Source organism: Lagopus leucura, unplaced genomic scaffold, assembly GCF_019238085.1.
Source record: "Lagopus leucura isolate 7727_CA_CO unplaced genomic scaffold, USGS_WTPT01 Super-Scaffold_73, whole genome shotgun sequence".
NCBI lineage: Eukaryota > Metazoa > Chordata > Aves > Galliformes > Phasianidae > Lagopus > Lagopus leucura.
In genome coordinates this window covers 22,971,852-22,985,766 of record NW_024962252.1, presented here as the reverse complement: position 1 = coordinate 22,985,766, position 13,915 = coordinate 22,971,852, and the positions used below count along the sequence as shown (strand labels likewise).

At 36.9% G+C, this 13,915-nt stretch overlaps 1 protein-coding gene across 1 annotated transcript in view; it reads right to left on the bottom strand.

Moving 5' to 3' along the window:
* Positions 1-975: 975 nt before the first annotated feature.
* The window catches only part of CD109 (CD109 molecule), an 82,740-nt gene continuing 69,800 nt past the window's right edge, over positions 976-13,915 (bottom strand). The window contains exons 31-33 of the mRNA XM_042892536.1: positions 11,395-11,551; positions 10,911-11,013; positions 976-8,264 (exon numbers count right to left, since the gene is read on the bottom strand). Of these exons, the coding sequence (XP_042748470.1) occupies positions 8,074-8,264; positions 10,911-11,013; positions 11,395-11,551 (451 nt within the window). The 3' untranslated portion in view covers positions 976-8,073. The remainder of the gene's footprint in view (positions 8,265-10,910; positions 11,014-11,394; positions 11,552-13,915) is intronic.

Below are 13,915 nucleotides of genomic sequence, written 5' to 3'. Positions count from 1 at the left end.
ACCTACCAGGCCTGTGTAACTCTTTCTCTACTGCAACTGTCAAGTTTTTTTTAAGGCTTTCAAAGCCCAGAAAACCGTGATAAACAGGTACCAGATCCATCTGGAGGTCCTTGCACCAGAAGGATGCGGGGATTGCTTTACAGTAGATATCAGCAGAAACGCGTCCAATCCAGGACAGAAACCAGCAGAGGAAGCTTCCAAAGAGCAGTATGAAAATCTTGCTGCACAACAGTCTACCCCACACCAAATCTATTCATCTCTCGTAGTTCAAGGTTACCTTAAAATCTGATGTATGAAGTTTTAACTTTTCCTTAACCGACTCTCTCTTCCCCTTACAGGTATGTCTTGTCCCTTCCCTCAGCTTGAGAGCTAAAACGTTTTCACTTTGGAAACCATTCTTCTTAGGCTCACTCTGTAGCAAAAGTGCAAAATAAGTAAATAAATGAAGCTTCTTTTGGCATGTTTCAAAAAGTGCTTTACTTACACTTTTAAGAAGACTGTCTCTTTCCATCAATCAGATGGCACAGGAAGATTTACTTCCTCAGCCTCTCAAGTGTCACATTTGTGTTCCTCCTCATAACTATCTTCTGCTACTGGAATAACAGCAATACGCTAGCTATGATAATTAAGCTGAAAATGAAAGGTATCAAAGGGAAAAAAAAAAAAAAAAAAAAAAAAAAGGATAATTTGCAGAGCAAGCAAAGCCTGCAAAGAAACTCACCATTTCATAGCATTAGAAAAGGCACATTCCCCACATTCAGCAGTCCCTCTTTGCTGCAGTTCTCATTGGCCATCATGCAATGGGGAGAAAGGAGGCAGAAAGGGAGCAAGAACAAATGGTAGACATTTGGCACTAGAATTCTAGAAAAGTATTGTGAAGACACGTGTTCTATTGAGCATCAAGGAATATATTTTTAGAAAGCAGAAAAACCATAACAGCATCTTCCACTGTGGGAAATTCTCTTTTATTAAAGAAACATCAGCATAAGTTATGAGTTAAGGGTAAGAACACACAACTAAAACACGTGGTGATAAGGTTAGGCAGAGTATTTTTACTGCTGTATCATCTTCTCATACTGAGCAAAAATCATAACCCTGCAAACCTGCAGTTCTTTAAGCCGTTACACAAAGGGAGGAAAAACCAAGAAACAAGGCTGAAGTACTCCATGTCTTTTATCAAGTGCTGCCATCTGGATATACATTGGTTTGGGGTTTTTGCTGCAAGATCTGGGGCTGCTGGGAATACTATAGGTGAGAAAAAAAAAGGAAAAAAATAGATGGAAAGTTTGAAGTGATTTTTTTCCAAAGTTGATACAGTAATTTTAATTTGGGGGATTCTTGATCTTTACAACTGAGCCATTTGAAGTTCTATCACAATAAATTCTGGTATTTCCCCATAACAGGACATTATTTGAACCACAATATATGGATAGACACCTCTGCAATAAACTTGTGCAGACATGCCAAAGGGCAGGCTCTGCTTAAATCACAAGAGCCTGCTTTCTCTCAGGAAAGCATGAGATAACACCAGATACACACAGACCAAAGAAGTGAGCGCAGGAGCACAAGGCCTAGCAGTGCTCACACACACTGTCATATGAAAAATCACAGCAAAGGAGAGATTTACACGTGTATGGCCACTGACTGGATTGAAGTTAATTCAAGTTCCTGCTTTCCGGGCAGCCTGTTCAACACCCACCACCCTCTGCTGAAGAACCTTTCCATAACCTGCACGTAACCCTCCCCCTATGTGGTTCCATGCTATTCCCTTGGATTCTGTAGCCCTCCTTTGGATGCTCTCTGACAATTTCATGGCCTTCTCATACTGTGGCACCCAAACCTGCACACAGTGCCCGTGATAAGGCTACACAGCCACAGAGGAGCAGAACAACCCTTTCCCTCACATGGTGGCAGCGCTGGGCCTGTTGTACCCCAGTGTACTTCTGGCTGCTCAGGCACACTGCTAACTCAGGTTAAACTTGCCATCAGCCAGAAGCCCCACATCCTTTTCTGCAGGGCTGCTCTCCAGCCTCTCATTGCCCAGTCTGTAAATAGAGCCAGGATTGCACTTCCTCCTGTTGAACTTTATGCAGTTGCTGATTGCCCACCCCTGCAATTTGCCAAGATCTCTGTGCAAAGCCTCTCCAGCCTCCAGGGATTGAGCAGCTCCTCCCAGGCTAGTCTCTAGCACAATTCACTTAGATGCAGAACTTGAAGATACACCAAGTCATGGATGAAAACGTTGAAGAGAACTGGCTCTAAAATGGAGCCCTGGGGAATCCAACTAGTGACCAGCCACCAGCACGATGTAACCCCATTTACTGTAACCCTCTGAGCCTGACTCCTCAGCCAACTGTTCACCCATCACATTATATTTTGGTCTAGCTGTATGCTAGGTATTTTATTCCAGAAGGATAGAATGAGAGACATTACTAAAACTTTCACTGAAGTCCAAAAATATTACATTAATTGGCTTCTCCTGGTCAACTAGGCTAATCTTGTCATAAAAGAAAATTAAGTTTGTTGAACAGAGCTTCCCCTCACAAAACATATGTTGGCTGTGACTAATGACTGCATTGTCTTTCAGAATACTCTTCAGAATAGTAACTCCCAAAATAATCTTCTCTGTAATTTTACCAGGCATTGAACTGAGAATGTCAGAATGATCTGTAATTGTCAGGGTCTTCTTTCTTGCCCTTCTTGAAAAATGGGACACTTGCCAGTTTCCAGTTGACTGAGGCTTCTCCAAATTCCCAACACTGTTGAAAAATTACTGAGAGAAGTCTAAAGATGACTTTCAGTCGAGTAAAATATGTTTTTAGAATGTGGAGACTCCTCATCAGAAAACTCCCAGATAATGTTCTGCAAGGTCATGTTTAGCAGCCCAACCATGGAAACCACCACTGCAGCTCCATAAAGCTTTAAAATACCTGTGAGGCATCACCTAAGAAGTGCTGAGAATGAGCAGCAGTCCACAGAGTACAGAAACAGTCATGCCCTACAGGCAGCCATATTATTCAACAACCAAACACTGAACATATTATTATTAAAATTCATCTTTAATAAAATTTAAAAATAACTATTGTAATCTTTATTTGAAGAAAAATAAATCAATGACAAATTTTCAAAATCCTGTAAATCAGTTTAATTCCTTAATATTTGTTCTGTTAATTGAAAAGACACAACCATGCTACTTCATCTCCATTTACTCAAAACAGATTATAGAAGGATTACTTTTTTTTTTTACTTTTTTTTTACTATTTCTGTTTTGATCAAAAGTGAAATTATGTATGATGATCGTAATATAGATCAAAGTGCATTTCTGTCTATGTCTCAAGCAGCCAAGAATTTTAGTTTAAATTGCTTAAGGCTTGACATAGAAAAACAAGAGATGCAACGGCCAGTAGGACAGTTAAAGTTTACTTTGTTACATCTGCATTTATGCCACTTCCCTTGAGCCAGCATTTTTATATTTTTCATCATATTAATATTCCACCCAATCTAGCAATACTAGAATTCAACACAAGAAATCCATTTATAATATAACACCTCAAAATCTGAGCTGGCTGATGAAGCTTTTGGATAACACTAAGAAATACATCAACAAAACGCATCATATGAAACTGAAGAGAAATCTTAGCACTGGAGTTCCGGTGATTGAACTATAGCACATATAAAAACGATGCTCCAATGCATCCGATAAGAAAAAGCTACCCACTAGGAAAAATGATCACTGGATTTATCTAACACAGCACAATGGCAGACCTTATTGCATAAAATAGCATTAGTGCAATGATATTTTCAAGTGGCACACAAAAGTACAATAAACTGAATAAGAAATAATATTGAAGTAAAATTTATTTTGGCATAGGGAAAAGGAGAATCTAATACAAACTCAAAAGGCCTGATCACAAAACTGCTGTTTTATTTTTTTTCTATAAATTACTAGTGATAAAATTTTTACCTATAAATTACTGGTGATAAAATTGAAAGTATTCTTTGTACTTACACAAAGATGGTTGACTGAATAAAGATTTGTACTACAAAAACAAAAACTATAAGGAAAATCATTGACCATTAAAATTGAATAATATGGGTGATTTTGTCCTTTTTGGTTAGTGTTTGAGATCTAGAAATGATTCCATTTGGCATCAGTTGCTTTCCACATATATCTTTCCTAAAATTCTAGATGTGTATTTTACAAAACAGAATATCATACAATGTTTGGCTACTTTTTGAAGATCTTGTATGCTTTAATTGCACATAGATTGCACACAGTAGTACACTGGAGCCTATATAACAGCTATCTATATACACACATATGCTTTCTACATAAATCTGCTTGCAACCAAGTATTGTCAAAATTCATACCAACCTGAACACATTTGGAGAAATACTGTTAGGACAGTATTTTGAAAATTTACTGAAAGCAATTCTAAAAACTCAAATCCAATTTTAACAAGCAACTTTCAAGCCAAAAGATAGGCAAGTAATGTTGGATCCTGACTCTTCAGTTTCTCCTGCACTGGTGTGGCTAGTTTTCTCCTTTATCGTGTGCTACTGATGCGCACAACCAGCAAGCTCTTGTTTGAGAAGTAAATGGGACACAAAGATACCAAGCTGGGAAACAAACCAGGCATTTGAGCAGTGCTGGCAAACTTGAAGTTGCTGTGAACCCGTTACACAGCACTTGTCACAGGACAAGCGCTTCCTGTTGTGTACCAGCATTCAGCACAGAAGGCTTCTAGATGACATACACAGAGACATCTGTACAGAAAAGCTCACCTGTGGGATGGAGGATGGCAGTCAAGAGAGGAGAGAGATCCTTTAAAATGCATTAAGGTTTTGCTTTAAAGCCAGTCTTAAATAAATGATTATTTCTTGATGATTTAATATGAGGTTAATGGTTCTACATAGACTATCCATTGGTAACATAGAGCTGAAAAGAGCACTGGATGTACCAGAGAGTACTCAGGTTTCAAACAAGGAGCAACCACACAAAAAATGTTCAGGCAATGCAATAGGAAGACTCCATTATGAAATATCATTTCCCAACTGCTTTTAGCACCACTTTAAAGCTTTTAAAGATCTTGTTCAATGTTTTCCTAAAGACTTTTTACTAAAAGATTTCCTAGTAATTTCTAACATCAAGAACTAACTGTACAGATGAGTGGAAAAAATACACATAATGAGCATTTATGCACAGGCTCCGACAAAGAGGAAAACACTGAGTCATTGTGCCACATAATATTGCCTTTCCTCTGTCCCATTCACTGCCAACATGCAATACAAAATCCTCTGCAACTTACTCAAGAAAGTAGTCACAGTGCAAAGTGACTGAAGGCATCTTTCAAGGCAGCAGTGTATGGAAGTTAAGGCCACCTAACATAAACATTTGTTTAAAGTCATTCTGTACATGGTGCCTTTAAAGTAGCTTACTACAGAGCAGATTTGGATGTCTGAAGTGAAATACTACATTATAGAAAACAAACAAAATAAGAAAGGATGTTTGTTCACTGAATAACAATTTCTGTGACGCAGTGGATTATGACTGATGCCTCTTACTGGGGTGCACAAGACAGCCAAGAGTCATTTAAAAACATATGTTGTTTGTCTCAAAAACAAATGCAAGGTAATGCTAATAAAAGTTGCTCTCTCTGAAATTAGGCAGAGCAGTTTGAGTCTCTTTCTCCAGGGGGTATTCAGGAAGATGGGACTGCATGCAAAATAAAACTATGACTATATTGCTCCTATCTACTGCAAAGGAGTAGGTTATCTCCAGCACATCTGCGGTAAAAAATAAACCTCTTCATTATAACATCAATCAGATATCTATGTCTGCCTTAGAAGCTCTACCTATAGTGTAACTGAAAGCATGTGAGCTTTGTGTTGTTGAAATTATAGCAAAGGAAAGCAAATGAGATGTCAAGGCTGCTGTCCCCAAAGGCAAAAGATTATCTGCTATCCCACTTCATCAGGAATTGAAACCCATAGTGAAAGATATCCTAGGTTAGCATGTGAACGTTTTCCACATCTTACATTTGACACAATTCAATCCTACGAGTAAAGAGTTTGAGACAAAAATACATGTCATTTTTCTATCTTGGCTTCACTTAGCTTTGGATCCCTATAAGCAAGGACATGTCTTACAAGGGGGTTACATCTGCATTCTATCAACTAAATAGTGCTTTGAATTTCAATACATACAATATCACTTTGAGAGGATCAGAGCAGCACAGGAACTCATAAGGCACTAATCAACTACTCAAAGGGCACCAATGACAAGTGAAAAGCACAGACTGACTACAAAAAAAACGTAACTCTGTCAGAGAGACAGAATTCCAAGTTTGTAAAAATATTTCAAATTCTAAGTACAGGTAAAGTAGAACAAATAACAACACCCAAACTAGATTTGTAGTCAAAAAGCTATAACTCATTATTAAAAAGGCACAGGGTTCAAGAAATTCCGACCTCTTCCCATGCTACCATGATCTAATTTCCTTTTCTGAACAAAAATACACATAAGCATAAAATACAAAAATATACATTTTAAGCGGTAGCAAAATTTGAATAAAAATTAGAAATTGCTCAAGGAAAGTGACTACCATATAATTACATGTGTACACATACACACTCCGTCTCTGAAAGATATGAAAGAAAAATAGCCTTAAAATTTCTAACTCTATTATAGTCAGCATAACAATAATTAACTTCATTTCAATAAGCAGAAATGTTATTGGCTTTCTTGTTAAAAAGAAGTAAGCATTAAATATCAAAGGCAGTTTGCAAAAAGGTTAAATTGATTGCCAGACAGTGAAGAGCTTCATTCAGGAAGATGCTCACTGGTAGGGTTCTCAAATGTACTCATTTCCACATCCGTATAATTCTCCCAGTGCACAAAGAGAAAGTTTGGGTGTAAATGCCTGCTGTTCCAAAAAGGTTTCACCATCCTTCTTTTCCCTCCCACTCCAGCAAGGCACTTAAATATACCAGGATGTATGTAAACATACAAATATGTTTAGTGTTTCACTGAACAGAATGCATGTGGAGCTCACAACTCCTAAAAACCTTTCCACCAACAAAAACAGGACTTACACGAACACATGGCACTCAGAGTCAACCAGCTGACATGGCACAGAGCAGCTGTTGAAGAGTTATGGCACTTATATTGTCAAAAAGACTTGTATATTGTCTATGCAAGACATAAACGATCCCCTAAAGAGTGACACTTCTAGAAAACTTCCTGAAGCAGACAAGGATCAAGGCAATCTTCATCCCAGTGGCCATAAATATGCCAGAGAACATAAGTATTCTCACAAGGAAAGAGAACCGTGGAAAAACAAAGTCTCAGACTCCTTCTTTGATGATTTACAGTGAAAGACTTGCAGCGTAAAATCCATGAAAACATCCGGAGGCATTATTTTCAAACATGATTAATTACAGATTGGCAAAAAATTCACCTGGCTTCTCTGTAATCATTTAAAAAAGACTGATAATTTTCTGGAATGTTCAGCAGTTTGTGAACGCAGTTCTTTTTGGCTCATGGATCAGCTCTGAAGCCAGCTCCTTTTATTTTTTATATTTCTCCCCATGAGAGCATACAGAGAAGCTAATTACTAATATTAAGCGTCATGTCTGCAGAACCCAACAATGCAAGCTCTGATACCCAGCTCCCAATGCTCTATTTACCAGGGAAGGAGATGGTTTTTCAGAAGAGCAATGTAAACTAATGTAATGTATATTTCTAAATATATATATATGCAAAAATGAAAGCTAGGATGAAAGGAAGCTGGAGTGGGGAGCTAGGTTTGCATTTTCTCAAACTGCTTTCTCAGTAACTTTGCTTCTTTAGAAAATAACTTCAATATGAAACTAACACTTGGAAAGTATTTCCAGCAGACACTTAAAGAAGTTTTCTGGCACAGCCAGAAATTTACCATATGGGCCAGACCTGCTCTCCTTGAACACAGCAGGAGTTAGGTCACTGTAATCACTGAAGGCAGGCTAGTATCTGAACATAAAATTTTCTTTGGATAATTTATGGAAACATTAGATGTGAAACAATGTTTTCTCTTACAGCACCCAACTGCACATCAAGTTTACATGAAGGACAAACAGCACGCAGAACAAGGAAGCCAAGGAAGAGTGCTGAAGCAGGGCAGGAGAACCAGCTCGCTGGCAAAGGTTGCAGTCACTTTCACAGAAGTCGCAAGGGGTTATGCTTTGCATTACTTCTGAATTGTAGCTTCTCACTGCTCTTCTCCCTGTTTAGAAAGGTTAGTTAACATTAGTTAATGAACTTCTGAGGACTGTCCAACAGTTGGAAATTCAAAGCTTAGTTTTAAAAGGAGTTTGACACAGACTGCCAATTCTTCCAGAAATACTTGTAATGAAACTATTGAAATGCTACGTTTTCTAGAGAAGTCCCATTTGCAGAAAGATATTTATGCCTTTAAACATTAGCTACATTCAAGGTGTTTCATGTAATTAAAAAAAAACATAGTACCTTAACAGCAGTGTATTTTGAGAAAGGAAATACATTTACAGGATTAAATTCACGAAGAGAGCTCTTTTAAAGGAAGCACTAAATTCTAACACACATCTAGCCATACACTGCAAAATAATTTGCAGCATGAATATTTAAGCCTAGACATTAATCTTCGTTCTTTTCACAAAGCTTCAAACATTCTCAATATACTCAGGTGAGAATACTCACACTTAGGTGGTAGGCATACAGTCACAGACTCCTCTCAAAAGTTAGACCCAATCAGTTCAGAAAGCCTAGTCACATGTTTTGAGGGGAATTTTTCTCCTACCTAGTCAGCAACCTCTGTGATAAAGGAATTCTGGATGCTGTACCAGGCACATTACAGACTCTGTCACTTAAAATCAAAGTTTCTCATAACCAAAGCTTATTTTCAGTATTATGTCTGGGAGCTTCAGCTTCCTGAACTTGGGACTGTCCATCTCACCTAGCTGCGTATTTGTCCTCCAGTTTTCTGAGGAGTTGCCACACAGCCAAATGAATTAGAAGCCTGGAAGGTTGTATTCATTTCAAAAATATCAATGCATGCTAATTGCTTGCAGAACAAGCTTTTGCAAAGTTTCTTTCCCTTAATGGGTTTTGTGGTTTGAAGGATTTCATTCCAATAAGGGACACTGCAATCATATTTTTTTTTTCTACATGCAATGATATTCAATTTCAACCATCAGAGATTAAAAACATAAAAATAAAAGACATCTCTGCAGAGCCTAACATTTATCTAACAGTAACACCCAACTGGCTCTGAACAAAGTCAGGTGAAAGAACAGCCCTGTCCTTTGAATGTGCCAACTTGTGGTATGTATTAACCCTGGAGGAGTGTCTTGCTAGCACCACTGTATAGCATCCTGACTAGGTCTCACACCTATGCTAGTTGTAATACCTATGATGTAACCATACCTTTTTTGATAAATGCCAGAGCATAAATACTTTATAGACATCTCAGCTCTGAATATGAAGTAATCAAATCAGATATGACTGTAACCATCACATAAAATATACTCACGCAGCTTGGTTCGCCATCTATGAGAGTGATGGAAAATAACAGAATAAAATAAAAGCACATTCCTGAATTAAAAAGGATGGAATTCCCTCAGAAGAAATCACTTTCGTGGCATATGCGTACATGCTGACTAAAAATACATCTATGCTATGCAGCAATAGAAGTGGAATCTCATAAAATAATATTTGAAGCAATATTTTTCTTAGAGTTAAAGTCTTCTATTGCAACAATGATTACATTACATAAATTTTAGTCCTTAAGGATGTTCATTCTTATATTTAAATGAATATTTATTTATTCTTTGAGAATATATGAATTCTAAATATATTTAAACCAAATAACAGTATTTACACCTATGCATTTATATGGGACTTTTCATACACATATTCATTAGCCTATCTAAAAGATTAGGACTTAAAAGATTAGGCCCACAGTTTTCCTCCCAGAAATGAAAGAGTGTGGAAATTTGTTTCAGCCACGGATTCTAAGTGTTACAAGCTTGTCTCAAATAAAAATTGCTCCAACTTGTTTTGGGTCCTAGTGGCTTAACATGCCCTGGGTTTGGATAGTTTAGATACATTTGTTGCTTCTCTACTTTAACTTAAACTTCTACAGTTGAGTAAACTTCTCAGCCTAAGTAGAATAAATGTGATTTTTATCCATCTGAAGAAGTACACTTTATAGAGTTGTCTTTTGTCTTACGCTAAAACAAATCAAAATGAAGAAGACTGTCAATACAGCTTTTTTATGCCTTATCTCAAACCAGGTCCAAATCCTTAAAATATTCCAGCTGTCTACTATAAAGAAAACCTAAGATCTTCAACAGCCTGTAATCTTTCTTTCCTTTCCACTTTGGTCAAGAGGTTTGTACATTCTTGCTTTTCTCTAAAACACACTCTATTAAAAATAAAAATAAATAAAAAATCCCTTTGAAACTGTTTTTCCCATGTACATCTTTTTTACATAACTATACAAATCAAAACACTGGCTTTTTCTGCAGTGTAGGACTCTTTGATTAAACAAGAAACAGATGGAAAAACTATTTGAAAGACAATCATTAGCTTGGTAAGTGAACCACAGTGAAGTTCCTTTTGGAGAATACATTGGGCCATTCTGAAAACAATTTATACCAGCTGACAAGTTATAACAATTTGCACCTTCTGACAAACCAATCTATTAGGACAGCAAAAATGTATACAAGAAAACACAGCTATTTGTTAGAAAATAAGTAGCAGTTTGATGAAAAAAATGTAAATTTCAGTAAATTTTGCTTTTTCTTCACTGAAATTTGTCCTGTTCCCATGAAAGAAACTTCCTTTTTAGCTTCTGAACAACCAGGATCCATTTGGAATGAATGACACTTACTGGGTTCATAGTAATCCACTACACTCACAGAAGCATCTTGAATATTTGCCACTTTGAAGTCTCTTACAGTCGGAATATCCATACAAAACTGTGTTGCATTTAGCTAGAAAAACAGAAGAAAAACATCCTGAGAACCATGATGATGGTGATTCATGGAGAAAATAAGGACTTCTAGCTCACTGGAAGTCCACTTTATTTATAAGGCTTGGAATCAAGATGTATGTAAAACTGCTCATTAAACTTATTTTGGCCAAAATACAGACCTGTTAAAAAGTCTGCTTTTATCATTTTGCAAGAGGCGCAGTCTAGAAACCCCTTACAAATGGAGTTGTATCTATCCCATCAATCTCCTTTTAAAAATTGGAACAATTCATTCAATGCAAACAGCTGCTGTTGAAAAATACAGTCATATGGTCTTTTTGAATTTAAGTCGAGTCAAGCTTAGGATCATTCTAAAAGCATTCCTCTGTTATTTGCAACTTACAGTGTCTAAGTATAGGTTGACTTTTCCATTTTCCTTTTCCATCTTCTTAACTGTATTGTCTAATGGAATGAAATCTGGTGACACAGAGAAACCACTGAGTAAGCCAACCTCCATGAGGACCATACCACTACTGGGAGATGTATCAGACCCCAAGTACCTTTACAAAATATGAACAAGAAACTTTTAGTAGAAACATAACAGTAAATTCTCTAAATAAACACTTCAATCATTTTATCTCAAGTACAGAAGAAATAATACTCAAGAATACTAAGAAACAAATGGAACGAAATGCCAACAGGAAAATTTCTAACAGTAAAGACATAACCGTGTTTTTTTTCTATGTTTCTGCCTAGTTTCAACCACATATGAAAAATAAGGTTTAGCACTGACAAAACTACAGTATATAAATCATGAGAGACTATGCTGCCACCACTAGGATCTTTTCACTGGCATCTTAAAGTGTAAATTTATCACAAATATGAAGGAACTATTGCAATTAAACACATGTATCAAAGGAGGTAATTAAGAAACCACTTAGGAACTCTCGAACTGAAACATTCATGCTTCCACTTACAGATGCATTGTCTTGCTTTTATTCATTTTTGGAGGGTGAAATAAAGGATTTTTTTATAGGTCCTTGATATAGATTGGTGGCTCCATTAATAAAATCATAATCACATTGTTTCTCAAAGATTGAGATTTAGAATGCAAATCCATGTTATTCATTCAGTTTTGGAAAAATAAAATTTAATAAGTTGAGTTCCTTCATTTTTCCTAAGCAATTCTTTTTATTATATTTTCTTCCAACCTGAACTTAAAAGCATTGCTCTAGTGAGCAGGCCTTGTTTATATACCATGGTGCACAGCGAAACTATCAAAATATATTTACGGTGCCCTGTGTAAGGAATGAGACTAAAGTGACCTGCAAAAGATTGTACTTTTTTCAAATTAAGTAGGTGGTAGAAGAATTCCCCCTCCTCCCTTGGCATGTAAATGACTTTTGCTATACTAGAATAAAAGCATCTCCAACTCTCATTTTGAAGGCTTGACATTAGTTGAAAGTAACTGAAGAAAACTATTTCTTTGTAGATTTGAATGGTTTAAAAAAAGGGAAGACTTGCATTCAAACTAATGCCGTTAAGCCTGGCAGCATGGCTGATTGAACACAGATATGACTGTGAAAGAAATAAAGTATGACTGCTGACTTCAATTGGCTCATGAGATTAGAAACAAATGAAACCATCTGTTGGATGATGGGTTGCACCAAAGTAGCTGCTATTGAAAACAAATAACTGAATTGGAGCTGCATGTAATTATTTCTGCTTAATTACCAATGAGAGGAGAGAAAAATACCCAGCCTGTTAAGGTATCTTGGAGTGCCACCAAAATACCAACAAGTAAATAACCAGTCTGTTATTGCCAAGTAAGATACACCCTAGAAGTTATGAAGCTCTCTAGTTCTAGCTCTCTAAAAAAGAGACACAGCTTTGAGGGTGGCTCACAGTATTACCTCTTGAACTCAATGGTATTATTAAAGAAAAAAAATACCATGAAAAGAGAATGACCAGTGAGAGAAATTAAAAACTACTTGAAACTTGTAACTCAGAAGAACTGAGATTATTTTGTTATGAAAGGTGAAAAGAGGAGAAAAGAACACCAGTTAGTGTAGTAAAAAGCAGAAAGAATAGTGAGTAGAACCATCAATGATCAGCATTGCGTGTCTGAAAATAGCGTGCAGATGATAAGACCAACTGGAGAAGAAAACAGCAACCCTGCATATGTGCCTCCCAGACAGAGAGCAAGTTCCTCTAACCACAAATGAGACATCATCTGATCCAGGGTCAGAATTGACACTCAATTGAGATGACCATAGCCAATCACTATAAAGCTGGTTTAGACGAGGTAGAATAGTCTGCAGGTTAGAGTGAGAAAATCACAGTCAAGCTGGCCTCCGTTACCTGACTCTGCATACCAACAGATAGGTCAATCGGTTGAGATTTCAGCAGTGTTTGTATTTACCTGCTTTGGCTTGCTACCAAAAAGCCATGTCACATTGTAAAGACAGTAAATGGACTAGCTGTAAACTAATTCAGGAATTAATATAAGTAATACGTATACTCTGTACAATGCATGAACTTGGGAGGGAAGAAGATGGCAAGAGAATCAATGACAGGCAACCAGAGATCAAGTCTCAATTTAAATAATAAAAACAGAAAATATTCTGTTCCACTTTTCATGATAGAGCTGATGAGTCTTAACATTTCAAGTATTTTCTTGAAATAATTTTACATCATTGTAACGTAAAGGATATGTTCCCATATCCTTTGAACACTTTGCAATTAAGACATCAGCCTAGAGCCTTCCCAGAGAGATGAATCCCTTCCCGTCTATATTCCTGAGTCAAATCACTGAGCTAGAAATTCAGAATGCTCAGCCAAAGTTTATCCTAGAGCCATTATGTAAGCCCTTAACGTGTCAGAAGTTGGTGCTAGACTTAAAAAAGCTGCTGACACTTCACAGA